The 24910-nt window shown below is 43.1% G+C and overlaps 1 protein-coding gene across 3 annotated transcripts in view; it reads left to right on the top strand.

Annotated features, from left to right (window-relative positions):
• LOC146498433 (collagen alpha-1(XV) chain-like) overlaps positions 1 to 24910 on the top strand; it is a 69571-nt gene that overhangs the window by 36071 nt on the left and 8590 nt on the right. For 2 of the 3 annotated variants that reach the window (XM_085141196.1, XM_085141194.1), the window contains 34 exons: positions 95 to 244; positions 385 to 411; positions 489 to 551; positions 680 to 757; positions 909 to 971; positions 1057 to 1209; positions 4878 to 4931; positions 5062 to 5097; positions 5228 to 5365; positions 5529 to 5588; positions 5660 to 5686; positions 5814 to 5855; positions 6142 to 6204; positions 8147 to 8182; positions 8346 to 8429; positions 8872 to 8937; positions 9103 to 9138; positions 9337 to 9399; positions 9508 to 9597; positions 15445 to 15480; positions 15568 to 15621; positions 16012 to 16068; positions 17131 to 17190; positions 17822 to 17866; positions 19657 to 19738; positions 19959 to 19984; positions 20299 to 20397; positions 20554 to 20698; positions 20788 to 20852; positions 20958 to 21089; positions 22012 to 22107; positions 22250 to 22324; positions 22505 to 22702; positions 24272 to 24387. In XM_085141196.1, the coding sequence (XP_084997322.1) occupies positions 95 to 244; positions 385 to 411; positions 489 to 551; positions 680 to 757; positions 909 to 971; positions 1057 to 1209; positions 4878 to 4931; positions 5062 to 5097; positions 5228 to 5365; positions 5529 to 5588; positions 5660 to 5686; positions 5814 to 5855; positions 6142 to 6204; positions 8147 to 8182; positions 8346 to 8429; positions 8872 to 8937; positions 9103 to 9138; positions 9337 to 9399; positions 9508 to 9597; positions 15445 to 15480; positions 15568 to 15621; positions 16012 to 16068; positions 17131 to 17190; positions 17822 to 17866; positions 19657 to 19738; positions 19959 to 19984; positions 20299 to 20397; positions 20554 to 20698; positions 20788 to 20852; positions 20958 to 21089; positions 22012 to 22107; positions 22250 to 22324; positions 22505 to 22702; positions 24272 to 24387 (2615 nt within the window). The remainder of the gene's footprint in view (positions 1 to 94; positions 245 to 384; positions 412 to 488; positions 552 to 679; positions 758 to 908; positions 972 to 1056; positions 1210 to 4877; positions 4932 to 5061; positions 5098 to 5227; positions 5366 to 5528; positions 5589 to 5659; positions 5687 to 5813; positions 5856 to 6141; positions 6205 to 8146; positions 8183 to 8345; positions 8430 to 8871; positions 8938 to 9102; positions 9139 to 9336; positions 9400 to 9507; positions 9598 to 15444; positions 15481 to 15567; positions 15622 to 16011; positions 16069 to 17130; positions 17191 to 17821; positions 17867 to 19656; positions 19739 to 19958; positions 19985 to 20298; positions 20398 to 20553; positions 20699 to 20787; positions 20853 to 20957; positions 21090 to 22011; positions 22108 to 22249; positions 22325 to 22504; positions 22703 to 24271; positions 24388 to 24910) is intronic. The other variant, XM_085141195.1, reaches the window with a different exon arrangement.

The following is a 24910-nucleotide window of genomic DNA, read 5'->3' as shown; positions in this document are numbered from 1 at the left end:
AAGACAGTGATTGATCAGAAGACAACAAATGTCTTCAGTTTATTTTCCCTGCAGACACAAATAACTTAAAGACTTCTTGATTTTAATTTTAAAGGGTGATGTCAGGTTAAAAGGAGAGCGCGGTGATCCTGGCCCGCCTGGCCCACCTGGTCCACCAGGTCCTCCCAGTGTATTCAGAGAGACTAACCGTGGAACATCTGGCCCACCAGGATCTCCTGGGCTGCCAGGAAAAGATGGACACAAGGTTTGTGTGTCAAAAAGATGGTTTATGTGTTTTTCCTTCACATTCTTTCGAAGAACATCAGATTTTTTAAGTGAACTTTAAACTCACGAAGTAATAAGTCTTCTTGCACCGCTGACTTTCATGCTTCCTCGTGCTTTCAGGGAAGCAGAGGCGATAAAGGAGATCCAGTAAGTTAAACAGCACTGTGTCTGCTTATTTTTTCTGTTTCAGTTGCTACGCTCACTAATTGTATTTTCATCGTCAGGGCCAAAAAGGGTCTCAAGGATTTCCAGGCTTGAACGGAAAAGTTGGAGCTAAAGGAGAGAAGGTCCAGCTAATGCATCCATGTTGCATTTAATTAACTCTTTATTCCAAATGTAGTTTTATTTTATGATAATGAAAAGAAAAAGTTATGTCTTTTTCTTCTGTACTTTACTCCTCCCTGCCTCCTTACAGGGAGCCCCGGGAGCTGGTTTACCAGGCCCCCCTGGCCTTCCTGGACCCCCTGGACCCCCCAGATCACGCAGTGTACCTGTGAGTAACACTTTATGGCTTCGCTTCTTCCTCTCAATGTGCGTCTGCTCAGATAATCTGTATTGTCTTGCATTTTAGCAATGATATCAAATGTAGGCAGCATAAATGAGACATGAATACAAAGAAAAACATCTTGATGAATGTGTTTTAGTATGGACCAGATGCCCTGGGTTCTGGGTTTGAAGACCTGGACAGCGATGCAGAACTCATCCGGGTAAGAGAAAGGACTAGTTAACAGATGCAAGAGTCTGACAGTCAAATACGGCAGTGAAAAACAATCGAACATCTCCTTCCATTAGGGTCCTCCCGGTCCACCGGGCCCTCCAGGACCTCCTGGTCCCCCTGCACCCCACCTGTCCTCATCTGCCACCACTGAAGGACTTTCTCCTGGGCATGCTGGACCACCTGGTGCACCTGGCAGTGATGGCCTTCAAGGCAAACAAGGAGTACCAGTAAGTTAACCTTCAATTTAAGTGAAAAATAGATGATTTGTTTTAAATACAAAAATCTATGTGATATACACTGATGGGATTCTGCAGACGTATGCACACCTGCATGGTCCTGTGTGGAAAAAGTAACGCAGTGGAGACGTGTTGTCTGTGGTGACACATCACACTTCTCCATCTAACAAACCTATGGACAAATCCAGGTTTGGCAGTTGTAAGGATGGCGGTACTCGTCTTTGATTTCCTGGACGACCATGAATTCTGCTCTGCACCAGGAAAAGAGAAATTTCTGGCCATCAGTTTATTCGCTGAAGCTCAGTTAGGTTATGCAGCAGGGCAGTTATCCAGAACACACCAGCAAGTCCACTGGAGTGGCCTAGTCAAAGTCCAGAGTTAAATGTGACTGAGATGCTTTGGCATGACCTCAAACAGGCTGAAAATCCTCCAGTGTGGATGAATTCACATAATTCTACAAAGAAGGGCGTGCCAAACAAAGAAATGCTCTGTGGCAGTAATTGCAAACACTTGATTGCAGTTCTTGCTGCCAAGAGTGGCACAACCAGTTGTTAGGTTTAGGGGGAAATTACTTTAACACACAGGACCTGGAAGACTTGGTTAGCTGTTTTCATTTAGTAAAGAAAGTAATTTAAAGCTGCATTTTGTATTTACTTAAGTTATCTTTGTCTAATTTTTAAATTTATCTGATGATCTGAAGAATCTAAGAGTGACAAATATGCAAAAAATGAAGAAATCAGAACTATAGATGCTGTATAGACACTGGACAGACACCTCTGTTAGTATAACAGCGCTACATCAGGATACATTATTATAGCCTATAATATTGTTTTTTTCATATGTTCTGTTTTACTGTACCTTCACATTTTATTTGGATCATTTCTCATTGAATTTGCCCGAGCATTGACTTTTTTCTCCTTTTCCACCTCTCAGTCTTTGCTCTGATTTTCTGTAGTGCATTTCTCAAACAATTAGATTCCACCTTTATTTTATTTCTTAGATATTGTTATATTGTAGTGATTTGCATTTCTGTGTTTATTAAGCCAATGACCCGTGTATACCAGCCGTTCTTTAACTGTCTCTCTCCATTTCATTGTCCTTTATCTCCATAATCTTTATTCGTCCCTTTATTGTTCCTCCTTCTTATTCCTACCTGGGATCTCTCCTGTTTGTTTCAGATGGTTGAGGATTGGTTTAGTGGTTCTGGGCCTGACGGTTCAGGTTTGAGCTCAGAGTTCTCCGCTGTCCTCACCTCAGACTTCGGCTCTAGTTCTGGTTCTGATTCTGACTTTGAGTCAGCATGGGGTTCAGGCGAGGTATACTGCCCAGTTTGCCTGGAAAACCAGCAAACAAAGAAAGGCAGAATTTCAGTCAGAGCTAGAGCATTGAGGTAGACAACATTTAGCTTTCACCGCGATAAAACGGTGTCAAAGCAATAAAGATGAACCTTAGCTAACTACCCTAATGCTCAGGCACAAATGACTGCACATTATCTCTAACTACGTTATCTTAACTGCTGGCTCGCTTGTGCCAAAGCTGAAGGTGATAATCGCTGTGCCATGAAACCCAAAGTGGTGCTTTTACTTTCAGTTCCAAAATTGTCATTGCCAAGGAAAGAAAATGAGCATGACATTTTACTCTATATGATGACAACTGAACTGAAAGGATCTGGCCACACTCTTATTGCTTATAACCTCATGCTTCTCTCACTGCACATGGTAAAGGAACTGCTCTGCCTTTTGCACCAGTCACATTCATTTTTTACTTCTGTTGGCTGATTTTACTCAGGGATATATAAACTACTGTATATATATATCCCTGCGTCTGCTACTAAAGTTACAAATGGGCAATTTCTACATGAACCAAACAGTTGGTTAAGTAAAGATTTGTATGTGACAGTGCCACCAAGGTCACATGACAAAAAGCTCTCAATATTATCAGTTAAACGAAATATCCTGGACTAGATTAATGTGCTGTAGGGATGCAACGATACCAATTTTTTCAAACCGATACTTGGATCTGAGTACTTACCGATACCGAGTACAAAAACCAATACTTCTACCACACACACACACACACACACACAAATGCAATGAATTGGAAGGTTTTATAGGTTTTATTTTATTCTCTGCCGAAAAAAAAATAAAATCTTAATAAAAATGACCACAAAAAAATTTCAAGTGAAAAATAAGCACTTCTGTTAAATTATTGCAGAGTCTCCACATTGTAATTCAACAAAATATCACTGAACTATTGGCACTGTCTCGAGCTTTCAGAATAATAAATAAACACTTCTGTTTGGAATAAAATAAATACAAATTAGGTTTGAGAATAAAATAAACTTTTAAATTATTGCAGAGTGTCCATATTGTAAACAAACAAACAAAATAACGAAAGTATTTGGCATTGACGAACTCCCCATCTGCTCGTGGATCATCAGTCCACTGCGCCGTTAAACCGAGGACTGACATCGCGCACACACTGCTTGTCTTTACCTCTTTAGAAAGTTTTGGCACCATTATCTCCCTGACTTTCCACGGCTGGCATTGGCTGGTCATCCAGAGCGATAAAATGAGTCAGAGCCTCTGTTATTTTAACTGCCCGTGGATTTTCTCTTGACATTTTCATCGCTTTTCCAAAACCTGAGTTAAAGTTGGCTGTTCCACACTGCTGACATTTTGTTTAGCCTAGCTACAGCAGCCTCCAGTTTCTCTTTTTTATCTGGAGCCGCCAGTCTCACTCGCCTAACCCTGTGCCTGTTTAGCGCGGGATGTCCCCCTAGTGGCCAATCTAAAAACTACAACAGAAATGACAAGCCACCCTCTGATTAATGAAATAAGTTAGTATCGGTTCATGGTATCGGTTAACTTTTACGAGTATGAGTACACACACATTTTACAGTATCGGCCCCGATACCAGTATCGGTATCGGTGCATCCCTAATGTGCTGGATTGATGAACAAACAGAAATACATATGATAGCTTTAGTAGTAAGCAGTCTTCTCTTGGATCAGCTGTAAATACTCTATTGGCAGTGAGTGTTTCACCAATGAAGTCTGAGTTTTATGGGTTCCATCAGTGGATTGGCACAGAAACACTGCTCTGAGTGGTGCTGCTTGATTAAAGGAATATACTGAATGTATCATCACTTCAGCTGTTAGGTGATGAAAAAAGAGACGATAAAATCATCCTCGCCTATATGGTCGATGACATCGATCCTTCACGCTACAGCACATTTAGCTAAATGGCAAACAGTCACAAATACCTCGATCTTTGGCATAAATTGTTCAATTTATTTGTTTGTTGCTGCTTTGAATCGTTTGTGCCGGTTGGACAAATAAGAGGGAACGATATAAACAGCCATTTACCGTTGTCTGCGTTAAAGCAGAACGTTTCGTATTGAGGTTAAAATCATCATTTAGTGCAGAGCAGTGTTGGCATGGATGATATTATCGTTTAAAGAAGCTGAATGATCGAACAGCTTCCAAACATTCATCTATTCCTTTGCGGTGACGAGGGTCACAGTTGCACTCTGGATCGTTCCTGTTGGAACAGCCAAAGTGTCAACACGCAGCAACAGTATGCTCCCATACTAGCATACCTATGACTTACCACAGCTTTATTTCTCTACACTCTGCATGTGTCTTTCTATATTTCCAGGGTCCAGCAGGAAAAGCTGGTCCTCCAGGTTCACCTGGGGCTGCAGGCGAGAAGGTATGAACACCAAGAGCTAAAAAAAAAGACATCTAACCTTATTGCCAAACTTCTGCACATTTTTAGTATAGACAGTCTTTATTAGTAATGATAGGTAACTAAAGTATACGAACTCCTTTACTTCCTTTAGGGTGAGCAAGGCCTGCCTGGGCCTCCTGGGCCAAAGGTAATTTAAACTACTCAAAACAGAGTCATACCCGTAAATGGCATCCTGTTCACATCGTTTGGTAGCCCACAAATAAAGACATTTCTTGTTCTTGTTGTTGCTAATGAAAGTCTCCTGTTTGTCTGAGAAGGGTGAAAGTGGGTCAGCGGGTGTCCAAGGACTTCCAGGGCCTCAAGGGCCTATTGGTCCGGAAGGAAAGAGAGGCCTTCGAGGCCCACCAGGACCTCCTGGCCCACCAGGGCCTCCAGGAACCAAATTCTTTGCAGAGGTGACCCAACCCAGTTTATTAATCACCTGTATCACATATCACTGCTACTATATAGCCTCATGTTGATTAATGAGGGGAAAATGAGAATTGCAGTAGAAAACATTAAAAGGTCTTTTTCATCACATTGAAGCTCAATAACTACAGACCGTGGCTTCGTTTTCAGGATATGGAGGGATCTGGCATGACTGATCAGATTACTGGAGCTGGAGTCAGAGGCCCACAGGTCAGTGTGAGTTTATTTACAGTATATCTATTGATTCATATAAAGTAACACATCCTTTTTGTTCTTTGAAGGGTCCACCTGGCCCTCCAGGACCACAGGTAATCTGTTTATGAATTTTCAACAACTTTACAGATAGCTACAATTACATGTTTAACAACTAATACTCGACATCTGGTTACTCTTTGAGTAGGGTGCTCCTGCTGAACATACTTGTGTTTTCTGCAGGGTAAGGATGGAGCACCAGGAGCTCCAGGGCTCTCTGTCAAGGTAAATGACACAACGTATATGTTTCTGATATGCAACATCAATTATCATTCACTTATTGTTTATATTTACTGGCCAACAGGTTGTGTATTTTATGACCTAGTTGAGAACTATTGAGCTAAAGTGTTTTTGGTCATTGATGAAACAGCGTGGTTCATCTATGTGAACTTTCTCTAATCATTGGAATGCACATTATATTTCATGTGAGCCACACATCACGTTAGAGTGAAGTCACCATCACTCTTTGCAGCTTTTTTATTTCCTCATTTTCTGCTGTGTCTGATGGCAGGGTGAACCAGGAGAACCAGGACCAGAGGGTCTTCGGGGTCCTGCTGGACTACCAGGTCCTAGGGTAAGTGTAACGGAGCGAAGGTGATGTTTTTCACAGTGTTTGTTTAAAGGAGGGAAACCTTCCTCCAAACGGACAGAGCAGTGGAGCAGCCAAGGGAAAGCACACGAATTAAAAACTGTAAAATTAAAATATAATTTATTATATTTAAATAGTTAAAAATATAAAATGAATTAAAACAACCCTGGCCAGGGGACAACACAATAAAAATCAATAAAACACAACAATAAAAGTCCAGTGGCGTCCGCTACGGTATAAGAGTCACTAAGAATTAAAAATCCAGTGGAGCGGTGCAGGAGGGGAACCCGACGGCGTCCTCACCTTCCTCTCCGCATTCTGCGCCCTGGTGCGCTAAAGAAAGGAAGGCAGCGGCAGTTACTACTCTTTTAGGCAGCTTTCATTCATTAAAAGGGGAAAGTCAAAAGACTTACCCCGAGTGGGCAGAGCTCTCAACTCTGCCCGCCGCTTCTTTGTAACTGACAATCGGCACCAGCCCGTCTCGCCGCCTCTAATTTCCCGCAGACGCGTAATCTGGCCTCCTGTTGCTGCAGCAGTCGAACCGCTCGCTCCGCGTCCCTGGTCGCTGGCGCTGTATCTTCCTCCTGACGCCAACCTTTACCAGCCCACCGGGCTTGCAGGCGCCGCCGCCTGACACCACTCACTCCGCCACTCCTGCCCGCCCCTCAAGCCTCCTTCTCTGTGGTCTGCCAGGCCCTCTTATTGGCCTCTGGGACCTCCCAGGTGTGATCAGGTTTGTAATCAGGTAGGGGCGGAGTCTTTCCAGGACAAGTCACCAATAAATACCATAAAAACATGCAGTAAAACTCATAAAAATAAACCAGTGTACAATATTAAAATATTAAAAAAGGTAAAACACAGCAAAACATGCATAGTAACAAAACCCTAGATAACTTGTCCCTTTCCACCCCGTGACATCAGTAGCAGGTGTTAGATGGCTGAGGTGGTTGGTAGTTCAAAAGTAGTTAGCAGCAAAAAAACAAATACTGCACACTGCAAAAATGATAAAGACAAAAACAGGCTCTAGTCTAAAATCTTCCAGAACCGGCACCTTGTCAAAATATTGCAAAAAGCTATGTTATATATCTATAATTCATTTATTTGCCAACATTTTAGGCAACATTTTTTTACAGATAAAATGTCTGAATGGTCCATTCTCCGTGGTAAAAACCCAACTGCAGAAAAGTTGTGATTCTGTGTAAAATGTAAATAAAAAGTGAATCCATATGAAATGCTAAAATGAGAAATTGCTACATTTCAGCAACAATATTAGCTCATTTTCAATTTCATGGCTGCAACTCATGTGAAAAAAGCTGGGACGGTGTCACGTTTACAGCTGTGTGCCATCCCCTTTCCTTGTGATGTCCGAGGAGACCAGTTGCAGCTCGTTTGGGTGGAGGTTGTTGTTCATGACTGATGTGGGATTTTAGCTGCTGTTTGTTGTATTTTTCTTTTTCTGAGGCACAAAATGTTTTCAGTTGGTGAAAGGTCTGGATTGCAGACAGTACGGTTCAGCATCTGGACTCTGCTACTATGAAACCAAGCTGCTGTAATAGCTGCAGTATTGTCTTTGCTGAAATGTTCAAGGACCTCCCTGAGAAAGGTGACTTGGAAGTTGCTCTAAAGCCTCCATGTATTTCAGCATTGATGATGCCTTAATAAATGTACAAACTGCCAATTCCATAGCAACCGATGCACCCTTGTACCAGACATGCAAGCTTTGCGTGGCAACAATAACTAAGACGATGCCTCTCCTCTTTAGCCTGGAGGACATGGTGTGTGTTTTCATGAAGTGCTTGCTCACAGGGTGGTATTATTGTAGGGTCACTGTTGTTGTGATTTATATTAAAAAAAATCGAATGCATTGAAATTAATTCGCACTATTCACTTATTCACTGTACAACATTTTCTTCCTCTTTACAAACAGGGGGCCAAAGGAGAGAAAGGCGGTCCAGGACCCAAGGTAGGATCGGAAAAACTCTTTTATCCCAGATGTGATTTGTTGTATCATTTTCATTTCATCTGTCTGTTTTGTTGCTTCCTCTCATGTCTTCCAAATACCACGTTTGTTTCTAAATGTCTCTTTTTGGTAAGGGACTAATGATTCTGCATTATGTGAATTGCAGGGTGAAAGAGGAGCTGATGGCCTCAATATCCAAGGACCACCTGGGCCTCCTGGGGCTCCTGGACCTGTCATTAATGTACATGATGTACGCACAAACACACAACATGACATTTAATTGAATGAAGACTTAAGATGGAGGCAGACCAACAATTTTTTTCCATATCTCTGAATATACTAAAGGTGCCCTAATGTGATCAATGTGATCATTTATGGGGCGATCGTGGCTCAAGAGTTGGGAGTTCGTCTTGTAATCAGAAGGTTGCCAGTTCGAGCCCCAGCTTGGACTTGGTTGTTGTGTCCTTGGGCAAGACACTTCACCCGTTGCCTACTGGTGGTGGTCAGAGGGCCCAGTGGCGCCAGTGTCCGGCAGCCTCGCCTCTGTCAGTGCGCCCCAGGGCGGCTGTGGCTACAATGTAGCTGCCATCACCAGTGTGTGAATGGGTGGATGACTGGATATGTAAAGTGCTTTGGGCTCCTTCGGCGCTATACAAATACAGGCCATTTACCATTATATCTTCTGTCTACAGCTGCTCTATAATGTCACAGAGGGTATCTTCAACGTCACGGAGATCAGAGGACCACCCGGGCCTACGGTGCGTAGCTTCAAGTTCTTTTTTTTCCGCTCCGTCGTGGAGTATGGATGAAGGGGGTCGTAAATGAACTGATATTAAGATTTTTGCTGCAGCTGCAGGTGTGTTAAGCAGCTTTTGCTTATGTGTGTGCTTTTCTCTGCATGTGTGTGTGTCTGCATGCTGCAGGGTCCTGAGGGATTGCCTGGCAGAGCTGGATTTCCCGTAAGAACATTTTGCTACACCGCTTTTTGTCCCAAATAATTAAATTCAGGAAAACTGGATGTAAATATTTATGTGATTATTCTGGATTCTTTTTCTTTTGCTGTCTTTTGGCTAAATGGGGTAGGTACCTGAGAAATCTTTAAACACACAGTTTCATTACAACCTTTTCTGAATCTCCCAACTTTCATCTCTTCCTAGGGCCCCAGGGGACCAAAGGGAGACATAGGACCTACAGGTATCCAGGGCCCCCCAGGGCTTAAGGTAAGAACTGAGTATGAATTCATAAAGCATGTTCATAAAACATTTCAATGCCTATGAAACAACCTTAAACACCTCTCCTCAACATAAACACACATTTAATTTTGACAGGGAGAGAAAGGAGAACCAGGGGTGACAATTGCTGCTGATGGATCTCTCCTGTCTGCACCAAGAGGCCCTCAAGGGCCCAAAGGCACAAAGGTAGCCAACAAGTGACCTTTTTACCCCTAAAAGACTTTCTATATATTTAGTCACTTTGTGGTGAAAGAGTTTAACCCTTTAAAGCCGGTCAGAGCGGGCACGCTCTGTTCTGCGTAACTATTTTTAAATCCTGGTAGCTCTGCAACCACGTGAGCTAGCGCAATAATTTTTTTTGCATATGAAACCGGAGGAGTTGTACTTACATCTTCTGCCATCAGCTTGTCCTCGGTCACAGTTTCCTTCCACATATAGCTTTACAAAAACTGCATAAAAAGCACTTGCAGCAACAAAAACATAATATTCCAGAAACACGCTTTGCTGATCCGATCAGCTGTTCATAACACTTCCTACTTGGAATATACGTCAGCGCGAACTTTTGCATGTCCGCCATTACCTGCCCGTTTATGTAGCTCCTATGCAAGAAACATCTCCTGGATGCATTGGTACGCATGTATGTATCCTGGGGTCATCGGGTGTTTCGGGTCATCATACACCCGCGCCCAGGCAACCCAGCTGGGGGTGATCAGGCTCCGACTTGCATACCAATAGCTACCCGCGGATCAGCCCTTTTAATCCGCTAATTCTCTGCCGCTTCACTCACAGCCTGGATGGCCCTCTTCTTGGCTGCCTCAGCCACGCCCACCTGGCCGAGGACTTTGCAGAGTGATCATCCCACAAAGCCCCTTCATCCCACTTCTGTGGGCTCATAGAAAGTCTCCCAGCCTCTTCCCCTGCACTCCTGCACTAGTTCCTGGTACTTGGCACATTTCCTCTCATTGGCCTCCTCGATCCATTCTTCCCATGGCACTGCGAGTTCCAGCATGATCAGATGTTTTGAGGCCTCAGAAGTGATGATCATGTCTGGCCAAAGGGATGTCTTTACTTAGAGAGGGGGGAAAGTCCAAGTTTACCAGCTTGTCTATAAGAATGTCTGGGATGATGGTATTGAAGGCCGAGCTGAAATCAATGAAGAGCATCCTTACTGATGTCCCAGGATTCTCCAGGTGATGCAGAGTGGAGTGGAGGGCAGTGGAAATTGCATCCTCTGTGGATCTATTTGCCTTATAGGCAAACTGGTGGGGGCGAAGCTGAGTGGGAGGCAGTCCTTTATGTGTTTTAGGACCAGCTTCTCGAAGCACTTTGCAACCACTGGAGCCAGTGCGATGGGTCTGTAGTCACTGAGGCTACTGATGGTGGTGGACTTGGGGACTGGGACTATTGTTGATGATCTCAGGCAGTGAGGGACAGAGGCATGTGTCAGGGAGAGGTTGAATAGTCTGGTGAACATGTAACGGAGCGAAGGTGATGTTTTTCACAGTGTTTGTTTAAAGGAGGGAAACCTTCCTCCAAACGGACAGAGCAGTGGAGCCGCCAAGGGAAAGCACACGAATTAAAAACTGTATAATTAAAATATAATTTATTATATTTAAATAGTTAAAAATGTAAAATGAATTAAAACAACCCTGGCCAGGGGACAACACAATGAAAATCAATAAAACACAACATTAAAAAAAGTCCAGTGGGGTCCGCCACGATATAAGAGTCACTAAGAATTAAAAATCCAGTGGAGCCGTGCAGGAGGGGAACCCGGCGGCGTCCTCGCCTTCCTCTCCGCGTTCTGCGCCCCGGTGCGCTAAAGGAAGGGAGGCAGCGGCAGTTACTACTCTTTTAGGCAGCTTTCATTCATTAAAAGGGGAAAGTCAAAAGACTTACCCCGGGTGGGCAGAGCTCTTAACTCTGCCCGCCGCTTCTTTGTAACCGCCAATCGGCACCGGCCCGTCTCGTCGCCTCGAATTCCCTGCAGACGCGTAATCTGGCCTCCTGTTGCTGCAGCAGTCGGACCGCTCGCTCCGCATCTCTGGTTGCCGGCGCTGTATCCTCCTGTCTCCTTGACACCAAGCTCCACCAGCCCCCCGGGCTTGCAGGCACCGCCGCCTGACACCATTCGCTCCTGCCCGTCTCTCAAGCCTCCTTTTTCTGTGGTCTGCCAGGCCCTCTTATTGGCCTCTGGGACCTCCCAGGTGTGATCAGGTTTGTAATCAGGTAGGGGCGGAGTCTTTCCAGGACAAGTCACCAATAAATACCATAAAAACATGCAGTAAAACTCATAAAAATAAACCAGTGTACAATATTAAAATATTAAAAAAGGTAAAACACGGCAAAACATGCATAGTAACAAAACCCTAGAAACTTGTCCCTTTCCACCCCGTGACAAACACAGGAGCCAGCTTGTCCCATTGCCTTTGTAATTGGTGATGTGTTTCAGGCCCTCCCATACCTTCCTGGAGTTGTTATTAGAGAGGTGATCTGATAGCTTGTTTGAATAGTCCAGTTTAGCTGCTCTGATGCCTTTTTTAAGGTCTGCTCTTGCTCTGCTGTACATGTCCTGGTCCCCAGATGTGTATGCAGAGTACAACAGTGCCTGAACCTTGCTTGTCATCCAAGGTTGACGGTTGGGGTAGACCCGGACCCGCTTTTCCGTGGTGACAGCGTCCATGCAGTGTTTGAAGTAACCCAGCACTGCGGTTGTGTGAGTCTCTAGGTCATCCTGTTCAAAGACACTCCACCCTGTGAGAGCAAAACAGTCCTGCAATTGAGCGAGAGCTTCCTCAGAAATGGTGTTAATGGTTCTGATGGTGGGCTTTGTCCTTTTCCTGAGTGGTGTGTATGCCGGGACAACGAGTAGGGAGAGGTGGTCGGACATGCTCAGGTGGGGGAGGGGAACACATCTGTAGGCTTAGTATTTGAGTAAACATGATCCAAGGTGTTATTTCCTCTCGTAGGGCATTTCACATGTTGTACAAATTTAGGCAGCACAGTCCTTAAGCATGCTCTGTTGAAATCCCCTGCAATGATGTGTACTCCCTCTGGGTATGTCCATTGCTGTTCAGATAGCTTGTCGTGCAAGGGTTTGCAAGGGCTGAGCTAGCATTAGCGTCTGGTGGTATGTAGACTGCTGTTATTAGCACTGCAGGCAGTTCTCTGGGCAAGTAGAAAGGTCTGCACATGACAGACATTGCCTCTATGTCCGGGGAGCAGACTGTGGCGATGATCTTGGTGTTTGTGCACCAGTTGTTATGTGTGTAAATGCACAAACCTCCTCCTCTGCTTTTCCCCGCTGTAGACTTTCTGTCGCTCCGGTGCATTGTGCAGCCTGCTAACCTGCTAATTCCCTCAGAGAATTAGGGAATTAGCCATGTCTCCGTGAGGACCAGGATGTCGCAGACGATTGGCTGTGCGGCGAGAAGTGGGTTCAGTTTGTCTATTTTGTTGACAACCGACCGTGCGTTGGTCAGGAAGATGCTTGGGAGCAGTGGTTTGAAAGGCTGCTTCTTTAGCCTGGCTAGCAGGCCCAACCTGCGTTTCTTGGCAGAGCCAATAACAATCCATGGAGCGCCCGATGTTCTCGCTATCTCCGGGGGGATGTTGTGCATCCTCTGATAATCACTGGTAATGGGGATCTGGCTGTTATATCCGATCTTGCATGATTCCAGATGGTTGTAGGAAAATTTGGCTTTACAATAAGAAAAACAAAAGAAGAAGAAAAAGAGGAGAAACGAAAAAGAAAGGCACCTAAGTGGAGAGCATAGAGCCGCTGCATCTGTGTGCTGGAGGAACTTTAGCTGTTTACCCAGGTCAGCCCGTAGCTGCCAATCAGAGGCTGTGTTGACGAGGCCGGTTGTTAACCGTGGACATGCCTGGGGTTTCTCTCCAGTCTTAATGTAAGAGATTGCCTTCTTCGGAGCGTGATGGTGCTCGCTGGTGCTGATTGCTGAGGCAATCTGCTCAGCAACTACTCTGAGCACCTGGTCATGATGCTAATGATACCGAACATTAGCCAGGGGAGTCGGGCTGCTGCTGAGGAGGTGTTCTAGGTGCCTCTTCCAGATCAAAGGGGACAGGCAGACGTCTCGCTCTTCCCTCACACAAGGAGGTTTACTGGGCTTGGCAGGGTGTCGTATACTGCCTGCACGAGGAATCAGACACGGTGGAAGTCTGCCTGAATGATGTTTGCTCAGGTGACCTTGCGCTGCAAGGTACTGTCTTACCTTGTCCACGCTCCCTGCCGCCTGAGTCCTACGGCCCTGCCTTCTCGCTCATCCTCCTCACCTGGAGTAGCTGGTGTCTCTCCTTTCCCTGTGCCCTGCTGACCTGGGCCTTCGGAAGTACCTCAAGCCCGTTCTCCCTGTTGCTAAGACCCCCACCAGTGTCTTCTGTCGTACACGTGACTCCACTTCAACTGCCTTCTCTGCCTTCCACTTTCCTTAAATGAACTATTAACATAGAATACTAACCTCGGTCCCTAAATAATGCAAGTCCTAGCTTTTGTTAACAAGGGTGCCATGAAGGTTGAAACTGAAATTCGGTCAAGGTATAAATAGGTCTAAGTGCTTTTAAGGACCTTTCATGATGGCTACATTGGGTTTTTTTAATGAAAAAGAATGACCTAGAATAACATCTTTGTTGTTTTATAGAAAGAACTAGTCTGAAACTATGAAAGCAACCCACCGCTGTCATTACTTCCACCTATGTAATTCTCACATTTTGCTGCTTTACTGTGCACAGTTTCTTTCTTTGGCTCTCGGAGGAGGCAGACGCACTTTTTCTCCTCTCCCTTATCTTCCCTGCTTATGTCCTTGTCTAGTCTCGTGTTTTTTGTTGTATTTTCCCTGGAACATTCTCTCTCAGTCTGTTCTCTAAAACCTAAAAGAGGAATTATGGATTGGATCAACTGGTCCCTAAATGCAATTGACACCCCTTTCTCAACGAGAAGTTTGGGCTTGGGTGAGCCTGAGTGCTGAAGATATCTACCTATTCGGAACCATGGTAACAGGGTTCTGACTTATCGAAGAATTAAGAAAGCGGAACCGGCTGTTCAAACCCCCACAAGGCTGCCCGCTGGGATTGGAACGATGGGAGAGGCGTGAGTTTCTCAAAATGGGCTCATTGAGTCAGCACGGATAAGATCTTGGAGAGGCTACGGCTGCTGTGAATACTCAGAATAAGATCTCTGACTGCAGACTGGATACATCTCGGAAGGGCTAGCCCGGAATAACATCTCTGGGCGCAAAATTGGATGACATCTTGGGGAGGCACACTGCCGTGAGTTCTCAGAAATCGGCTCCTTGAGCACAAGAAATGACAACATCACAGAACGCAAGTATGGCGAAGCTCGCGGCTCTCCAACGGGAGATTAGAGACCAGTGTTGGACTGTAGAACTGCTTTGAAATTCATATGAGCTGTTCGCACTAAAGTAAAAAATAACATCACTTCATGCGGATACCCTCTTGGCGCCAGCTACAAGGCCGGAGCTGAACAAAACACCCTGATAACGACTGTGTTGAGTCTGTTCTTCCCATTCCATGCAAGGCCACCTGGGTTGGCTGGAAGACTGTTTACTTAGCCTAGCAGGGCGAAGGACACTGTCTCAGCTGAACTATGGACACGCACACACATACATATACACTGATAAGCACTCACCGACGCATCACCCTCCCTACCCCGGATCCTACGCCACCTCCAACGCTTACCTCCCCTCTGATGTGGACATTGGGTCAGTTGGAGGCGCAGTCGAAAGATTGCAGTGGTCCCAGATCAGATGTACACACTGGAACTCTTTCCCATGTTGCCTGTCTGTGTTTATTGTGCTATGGTGTGTTGATATCTGTGCATTCCTCTATTATCCTTCTGTGTTACACATTTCGATGTTTTTTTCCGCTACCTAGCCTGACCTGTCTCCCCAATGTGATGTTTGTGTATTGTATGTACGGTCGGCAAGGTCTGTCATCTCGGTTGTGGGCAAAAGACCTGCAACTGACAAATAAAGGCTATCTCATCTCTCACAGGGTGACCATGGCTTCCCAGGACCTACTGGACTTACGGTGAGTTTTATGAGAACATCACTGCTACACATTCATCCTTTATGTATGTTATTACACTGAATATAAGTGTGTGTTTGTTTATTTCAGGGTCCAATAGGACCTCCTGGACACAAAGGAGAATATGGTTTCCCCGGGCGACCAGTGAGTAATTTTGTTTGTTTGATTATTAGGATATAAGCCTCATCTATAGGTTAAAAGTGTTCTTAACTTGCATATGAAAGTCAAGGGAAACACAGAACCACTGAGTGGAATATACTTGTCAGTGATAAGCAGAACAATGTGTCATGTTTTTCAGCATACTGATTTTTCCCTAACTAGTCATAATGGGAAATGACAAGCTGCTTGGTGGTTTTATCCTTTCGATTCACTTTTAAATATAAGAACTACATTCATGACGCTCTTGTTTCTGTGCCTTCAAACACTTTTCTCCCTATCATGCATGCACTCACAGTCCAGTGGATTCTGTTCAGTGTTTGGGAAAACCTCTTGAGCCAAAAGTACTGAAACTTTTCCGTTCTTCCCTCTATGTAGGGGCGACCTGGTATCCCAGGGAGAAAAGGTGACAGAGGAGATTCTGTTGGCCTACCGGTAAGACATTAAGGCATGAAGGGATTGCAGAGAGAGAGCATTATTTTACACTTAAATCATCCATCAGTAGTATACTGTTGCATTTTATCATCATATTGTGAATCATTCTTCAACCAGTTATTTTACAGCTAGTACATCTGAGTATAGTGTGCGGCACAACTGTTGAAACTTCCCCATGTAATCATTGGATGGGTAGAGCACATCTCAGCGCCAAACCCAACAATCATATGACCCCCTATGAGCAAGCACTGGTAACAGTGGGAAGGAAAAACTCCCTTTTAAGAGGAAGCAGCAGGCTGGAGGAGCTTCAATAAATGCCATATATGAAACTGATCTGATGTGTCGAAGTCGATGTCGTCTAAATTAATCCTCAATATACATTCAATTCAATTCAATTCAATTCAATTTTCAATTCAATTCAATTTTATTTATATAGCGCCAAATCACAACAAAAGTCGCCTCAAGGCGCTTCATAGATACAGAGAAAAACCCAACAATCATATGACCCCCTATGAGCAGCACTTTGGCGACAGTGGGAAGGAAAAACTCCCTTTTAACAGGAAGAAACCTCCAGCAGAACCAGGCTCAGGGAGGGGCGGGGCCATCTGCTGTGATTGGTTGGGGTGAGAGAAGGAAGACAGGATAAAGACATGCTGTGGAAGAGAGACAGAGGTTAATAATAGATATGATTCAATGTAGAGAGGTCTGTTAATACATAGTGAGTGAGAAAGGTGACTGGAAAGGAAAAACTCAATGCATCATGGGAATCCCCCGGCAGCCTACGTCTATTGCAGCATAACTAAGGGAGGATTCAGGGTCACCTGGTCCAGCCCTAACTATATGCTTTAGCAAAAAGGAAAGTTTGAAGCCTAATCTTAAAAGCAGAGATAGTGTCTGTCTCCACACACCAAGACTCAGACATAAGCACAGACACTGGCAGGTTGTTTTTGACATCATTGTAATAATTTTGTAATCATTTTTTTTGAATAGTCATTACCATTCTTGTATGTGTGTTTGTAGCAACATCATATTTGTTACAAATAGTTTTATTCTCTGTCTCAGGGACCTCCAGGTCCTCCCGGCCCACCTGGACTTCCAGGAAGAATTCTTGGTCTGAATGGAGTAAGTATGACTCAGAGATGCAAAACATCAGTCACTAGTATATTTACTGGCCAGTTTATAAGGCAGTTGCACTTCCTATATTAAATACATCTCAAAATCCAGAGAATATGTGGGGGGTGTCAACATCAGCGAGGACCTGGTTCTGAATGATGACTGATCATTTTTGTCCCTGTGTGTTACTGTTCTCACATCTCACACATGTGCAAAGGAGACAGGGACAGCAAAAGTATTAGTTCTGATTAATAATACCAGTTTATATAACCAGCAAGAACTGACAATATTGCAAGCCAGAACTACCAAATCTTACATGGTTTTTGCCACAATTCATTCAGGATTTACTCACTGGTTTTAACTTAAAGTAGCTTAAAAATATGTCTGGCTGAATTTTCCTGACTAGTTACGAGTTTTATCCTGCTTGTCAAAGAGTGTTGACATTTTTAATAAACGCTGCCAAAATTTCAGTAAGTTATAAGCAGCCGATTGCCTCTCTGTATAAAATTTTATACATAAAAAGTGGTAAACATGGAAAAACATGACTAATGCTCGTGCGCAGGTTATGATCGTGACTCATTTGACATGGTGGGTGATTGACTTGTAGTCTGATTCCGCTGCTCTTCTTTGAATCTTAAAGACAGTGTTCCCGGTGCGCCCCAGACCGCATTGCAAAATGGGACGAGTAAGTCTGAGTCTGACCATCTGATTGGTTCATTTCAGTTGGAAATCAGACCATCTGGTGGTTCTCTTGGTGTGAGGGTGTCACAGCATGGCAGCTCTCTGGTGTGGGCCTCAACCCATTCCTCATTTCCTCTCCGTGTTTTTCTTCCCTTCACTTTGTCCTTCTTTGCTCTCCTAATGGTTTTTGAAAAGGCAACATGAATGTGGAACTGGCCCTAAGTCCTCTGGCTTTAACATATGGTTGTTTTGTATTCTGTATATGATTCATATCTACATTACCAACAACTCAACATTTTCTTCAAATTACCCAAAGACCAATTCATATATTTTGGTACCATCAGTACCTCTTACTTCACTTATACTTCAATCTTTCCACTCAGTACAAATACTGATATGCCAGATGTTAAAGGGGGGCGGGGTCTAAATTCTGCTTGCCTTCTCTGTTTCTTCCCCTAATCATTGTGTCAGGAAGAGGATGCTGTGTAAACCTTTGAAAAGAAGAAGGAAATAGACATCCTTTTACTACATGTAGATCAGAATGGGTTCAATCAATTGAAAAAAACAGTCTGTGTGGAGTCAACTGTGCCAAAATGAATTAATTAAATACACCATTAAATAATTATTTAAATGTGGCAATAATTAATTAAATGTGTCATTAATTAATTAAATATGTCAATAATTAATTAAATGTGTCATTAATTAATTAAATGTGTCAATAATTAATTAAATGTGTCATTAATTAATTAAATGTGTCAATAATTAATTTAATGTGTCATTAATTAATTAAATATGTCAAAAATTAATTTAATGTGTCATTAATTAATTAAATTGTCAATAATTAATTTAATGTGTCATTAATTAATTAAATATGTCAAAAATTAATTTAATGTGTCAATAATTAATTAAATTTGTCATTAATTAAATATGTCAATAATTAATTAAATGTGTCAAAAATGTATTAATTACACGTGTCGTAAATATTTATGTAATTATTTCCGATTTTAATTAATTATTGACACATTTAATTAATTATTTAATGGTGTATTTAATTAATTCATTATGGCAGTCCTGGCGTTCCATAGTATGATAGGTGGTCACTTCTATTTTTAACAACCTTTTTTCTTATTGTAATGAAATAATGATAAACCCGTCTCTGATCTACATGTTCTCAGATAAACATCATGACCTTCAGTACCTTCTGTCATGGTGCTGAGTGTTTGGTTTGGTTTAGCCTTCTCTCAGAAGTTTCTTCTGTGGAGACATGGTGTGCTGAAAACACCACGATGACTGCTTGGCTAAACTTACTTGGGATTAAAAATGTTTTTAGGTAGTTAATGAAGTGCAGTAACAGGACATTCTCTGTGTAAATGGCCTCTCTGCCATCTGTCAGAGGGCTTTGGGAGGTCTTCAAGTCGACTTTTGGTAAAAGTCATCCTTCAATGAAAAGCTTAAATCCACCATAATTTTTTCATCAGCCTTTTATAACACGTTGCTTGCTTGAACCTTAATCCTACATTTTAACCCAGGATGAGTGCTGCAGTCTGTAGCATGCATCCCTTGTATTTAACAGGAGTTTATGTAATCCTGACAATAATTTTTAGCTTTGATCTTCTTGTCTTTTTTACAATAATCCATTGTTTTTATCATAGTCTCTGATTGTGACTTTTGACTTTGCAAATTAACTTTCTGATGTTCACTCGTTTGTTCTGTTGTGTAACCCGACTGTAAATGTGTATGAGGGCCAGCTTCCCAACACAAATGTTATCTTAATGACGATGTATTTGTGCACAGGAGTCAATGACAAGGGGACATTCAGCGGGACCTAAAGGAGACAAAGGAGATGAGGGATTACCTGGGGAGCCAGGAACTCCTGGTGAGATCTTAAGATGACATGATAGTGGACACATGATACTTTTCCTTATTATCTGTCATACAAATATTGTGACAGTGGTGGAAGTTCATTTTAAATATGGTCAATGTATCATGAGGCCAAAGTATATGGAAGTTCTGTCTGTCAGCCCACAGCTGACATTTCACACCAAGTTTTCTGCTGCTTGCTCTGTGTGAGTGATATGTGTAATTTCTCTTCTTAGGGCTCACATTCCCAGATGGAAATGTGGTGAGTACTCACGTACAACACATAATACACAGTCGTGGTTAAAAAAAAAAAAAAAAAAAGTACATCAGGACAAATTATTAAAATAATCTAGGAAGTAATAACCTTTCAAAGTACGGTAGTTTAAATGTAGAACTTCTCAGATGTAACAACTTTAAACTATAAAACCAAGCTAACGCACAAATAAAACATTAAAACTGACAAACTGTCACTTGTTAAGCATTTAAGACTGAAATATGTGCTAACACACTAGAAATGCACCTTGATGCTCTTTCGGTGGCGAGTGGTGAATCCTGAGCACTCTTTTGATCTCTCAGGGGACTAAAGGTGATCAGGGATACAAAGGTCAGAAGGGAGAACAAGGGGATGCGGGCCTGCCTGGTCCTCCGGGGATCCCAGGGAGGTCAGGCCTTGTGGTAAGTTTAGCTATGTGGTAAAAATACTATTCTAGAACAGGATATTTTAAAAAATATTTTAAAATGATTATTTGTAAAAGCCGGATCTTCTGGCCAAAGTTGTGTAAATTATACCACTCTTTTACAATGAATTGAATTATTCTGTTGTTTCTCTAGGGTCCGAAAGGCGAATCCATTGTTGGTCCAATGGGTCCGACTGGTTCTCCTGGTCAGCCTGGACCTCCAGGATTTGGACGGCCTGGACCTCAAGGTCCGCCTGGCCCTCCTGGGCCCCCAGGACCACCCCCTCCATACGGATCAAGTATGTGTGTCTATAAAGTTAAAACAAGTACCAAGTCGCAGCCTGTACTATGTGTGTATTGATTTTATGAGTAATTGTGTTGTCATCAGCTGTCAGTGTCCCCGGCCCTCCCGGTCCTCCTGGTCCACCAGGCTCTCCAGGATATGCAAACTTTGTAAGACACTGCTGAGGTGTAACCATACTTGGAATAAATGGAGAATCAAATGATTAGCTAACATTTTAAAGTGTCATCACTGATGCTCTGATGGTTTGTGTTCAGGTTACCAGCTATAAGACAACCCACGCCCTCACCCAGGAGGCACACCATGCTGCTGAAGGTACCGTGGCATATGTGTCTGAAAGGGGAGGCGAGCTGTACATCAGAGCACGCAATGGCTGGCACAAGATCCAGGTGTGTAGGACGAGACCAGAAAGATTCAATATCCTCTATAAGATCATCGCTGCATCTTCCTGTGAAGCTTCTATTTTCAAATCACTGTCCGAAAGAATCGATTTGTCCTCTTGTACTGTAGAGTTTCACCACACGTCTCAAACAAGTGCAAACAGCAACATTATAGTCTCCTTCAAACTTTTAGCAGAGTAGAGAGCAGAGAGCAGGGGTGTCCAACACCAGTCCTCGAGAGCTACTGTCCTGCAGCTTTTAGACGCATCCTTGTTCCGACACACCTGAATCAAATGAATAGCTTGTTATCAGGCCTTTGCCAAACTTGATGGCACACTGAAGAGGTAATCCCACCATTTGATTGAGCTGTGTTGGAGTAGGACAGTAGCTCTCGAGCACTGGTGTTGGACACCCCTGGCCTAGAGTTTCCAAACCTGAAGGAGGCATTTTAGGCCAAGAATGCCAACAGGAAGTACCTCATGGTTCCTCTGGATTACCGACAGCCAGAGATGATGGGCATCACTTATCAACTTTGACCCAAGATGCTTCAATAGTGTGTGTTCAGTATATGTGTTTCGTTTTGATTATTCAATTAATTTATTATTTTTGTAAACTTGTCTTGTGTTTTCACTTGTCTGTTATTTGTTCCGATTATTTGCTCAAATATTTATTGAAAGGACTTTGCAAATATTTATTTAAATGAATAACTGAAGTGCTATGTGCAAAAATGCTGGACATCATTTTATATCAAACACTATATAAAATTCAAATATTACTGTATTCTTATCTTTGGATTTTGCCAGTGTGTCCTATTAATGCTGGTGGTAGTTTGTGCCTCACTGACATCAACAGTAAACTGCAGTGTGTGTGTGTGTGTGTGTGTGTGTGTGTGTGTGTGTGTGTGTGTGTGTGTGTGTGTGTTCTGTGTCAGCTCGGAGAGTTAATCCATTATGAACCTTCATCAGACACATCTCAGTCCCTCAGCAGACCCGGAGAATGGAGTAGAGCCCATAGGATACACAGCCAGGTCCGAACACCAATGCGCACACACTGAAACCTCACTGAACAGAACTTTGAAAGCAACTTAAAATCAAAATTTAATTCAAAGTTGTTGTTTTTTTGTTTGTTTAAAAAAAAAAAAACACTTATCCAACGTTTTTGTTGAACAGGAGCTGCAGGAGGGAAGCAGAGGATACCAGCACAGTTATAACCTGCTACCACCGCATTTCAATGCAGTCTCTGGGGTGAGTCCAAACACATATTACTCGTCGCAAATGAAACCCAATTCCAAACCCAGAGGGTGAAAATGAATCAGCTCGCTGGAGGCCTTTCACATTTTATATTTCATCTGTAATGAAGAGCACATCAGGTACGAACGAGAATACTTTCTCCTAATCTTCGTGCTCCATTTCTCTTTCGTCTAGCTTCATCTCGTAGCGCTGAACGCCCCGCTCAGAGGAGATATGCGTGGCATCCGCGGAGCAGACTTCCAGTGTTACCAACAGGCGCGTGCCGTGGGGCTCACCTCCACATACAGAGCCTTCCTGTCATCACACCTTCAGGACCTGGCAACCATTGTCAGAAAGGCTGACCGCAATGACATGCCCGTGGTTAATCTGAGGGTGAGCAGAAGTTTTCATAGCACTACACAATACATGATGCAACACGTGGGTTTCTTTTCCAGCAGGAATATTTTCAGTATCAAATAAAATAGAGAGTAAAAGCGAGTGGCACATTTAAAAGATAGAAAACAAAAAAATATGTAGGGATGGGTATCGTTTAGGTTTTATCCGATACCGGTGCCAAACCGGTACTTTTGAAACGGTGCCGGTGCTTAAACGGTGCTCAAACCGGTGCTTAAAGAATGAAGAACACAAAATTGGTCCAAAAACCTCTCATGTTCAGCTGTTTTTTTGTAAAAAGATAACAATGTTAGCCTTTTCTGCAGCTATGGGGCATATATGGTATCACTCTTGGCTGGAAGCAGCTTAAACAATGGAAAAAACACAAACTTTGTCCAAAAACCTCTCATGTTTAACTGTTTTCCACTTTTTCTTTGGTCATTTTAGCCTTTTTGTCCAGGGTGAAGGGAGTATCTGCCATCAAACAAGAAGACAGCTGCATGTAGCTATGATGGTGTTTGCTAGTTCACCTTACATGCATTAATGTAATAACGTGGTTAGCCTACTCAACGTAAATTACACACGAACAACATTAAGCTACTCACGCAGAGAAGAACGGCTGCTGCTGCATCATCATCCTCATCATTTCTGCTACACTGGCAGGGCTAGGGGCCAGGACTCTCCTCTTCGGGTTTTTGGGGGATGTTGCTAACTCCGGGTCCGATAACAGGCACCACACCCGCAGTAGATGTGCTCGGTGTGAGGTCTCGCAGCAAGCTATCAAATATGGCGCATTTCTCGGCTTTTAAAAAAAACGCTATGTGTCGCCAGGTGTTTCATCAGATTTGAGGTGTTACCTCCTTTGACAGTATCACAGTATCAGCTTAAAGCACTTGTTGCAGCTGCTGAGTTTGCATCTTTTGCTGTGAAGTACAGCCAGACTTTGACCGCTTCGCCTTGGGCATTTTTAATCTGTAGCTTTGCTCTAAAAGAACGTACGTACCTGGACCCGCCTACTATCCTCGGAAACGTAAAATGATTGGCTAGAATCTAAAGTGTATCACAGCTCAGGAAAAAAAAGCACCGAAATGTGCGCTGCTTTTCGGTCTGGTTACTACCGTTTCCGGTACCCATCCCTAAAACTATGTCTTGTAAGTAGTGTAAGAAGAGAAATTTAAGATACTCTATAATACAGCCTGCAAACCCCGAGTAACACTGTGAAATAACATTGTAAGAAGGGGAAGTTAGTATGCTCTATAGGACATACTATAATAACAGTTGTGATAATCTAAGAAGGGGAAGTATTGTTCCTTCCTTGTTCCACTGCACCTACATTTTTAGTAGTAGCATTTTTAGGTATCAGAAATTAGACCCAAATTCAAAGGAATTACATGGATATCAAACCTTAACCCTGAGTGCATTATGTGGTTTTCTTCAAACAAAGAACAGATTATTCCACAAAGTAGAAGTGATATATTTTCTGGGGTTTTGTTTTTCTCATTTAAAACACGTTATTTTTAACAGTTGGCATCTTCTTAAGCAAGTTCTTTCCCCCTGTCCTGCCCTCAGGGTCAAGTGTTGTTCAATAGTTGGATGTCCATCTTCTCTGGGAACGGAGGCGTGTTTGATCCGTCCACACCCATCTTCTCCTTTGATGGACGCAATATAATGAGTGACTCAGCTTGGTAAGTGGGTGGGGGGAAGTAGGGGAAAGCGTGTGTAGCAAAGGAATGAAAAATGATGCCAGTTGCCAAAAATGATTAATTTAGGAGCTCCAGTTGGGCTAAAATGCTGAATAGAAAGATTTGTATGACGTACAGGCCATAAATTTCATGTTCATGTAGACAGCAGCTCTCACTCAGATGATCAGTGGTACTGGCAAATGCGTTTACGAGCACTTTTAAGCTTTTATGAGAACATGATGGAAGATGGAGAGTTTTTTTGTTGTCTTTTGTTTGAGAGAAAAACTGTTTTCTCAGTCAGTTGGCAAATTGATCAGAAATACCAAAATCCTGCTCCATCCCTCAACTCACAGAAGGTTCTGGTAATATGTTCTTTGTCAGCCTGCATAAATTCTCCTGTTTTTTGAAAAGTGCTGCAGGGGTCTGAAATTTTCTAACATATATATATAGTCACAGGCATTTTTAATTAAAGGCACAGTCAAGAATAAACATACAGTGATTAGCGTGTCTTCAAACAAATGACTCC

The sequence above is a fragment of the Neolamprologus multifasciatus genome, chromosome 18, assembly GCF_963576455.1.
Source record: "Neolamprologus multifasciatus chromosome 18, fNeoMul1.2, whole genome shotgun sequence".
Classification (NCBI taxonomy): domain Eukaryota; kingdom Metazoa; phylum Chordata; class Actinopteri; order Cichliformes; family Cichlidae; genus Neolamprologus; species Neolamprologus multifasciatus.
This window is presented reverse-complemented; position numbering and strand designations above follow the sequence as displayed.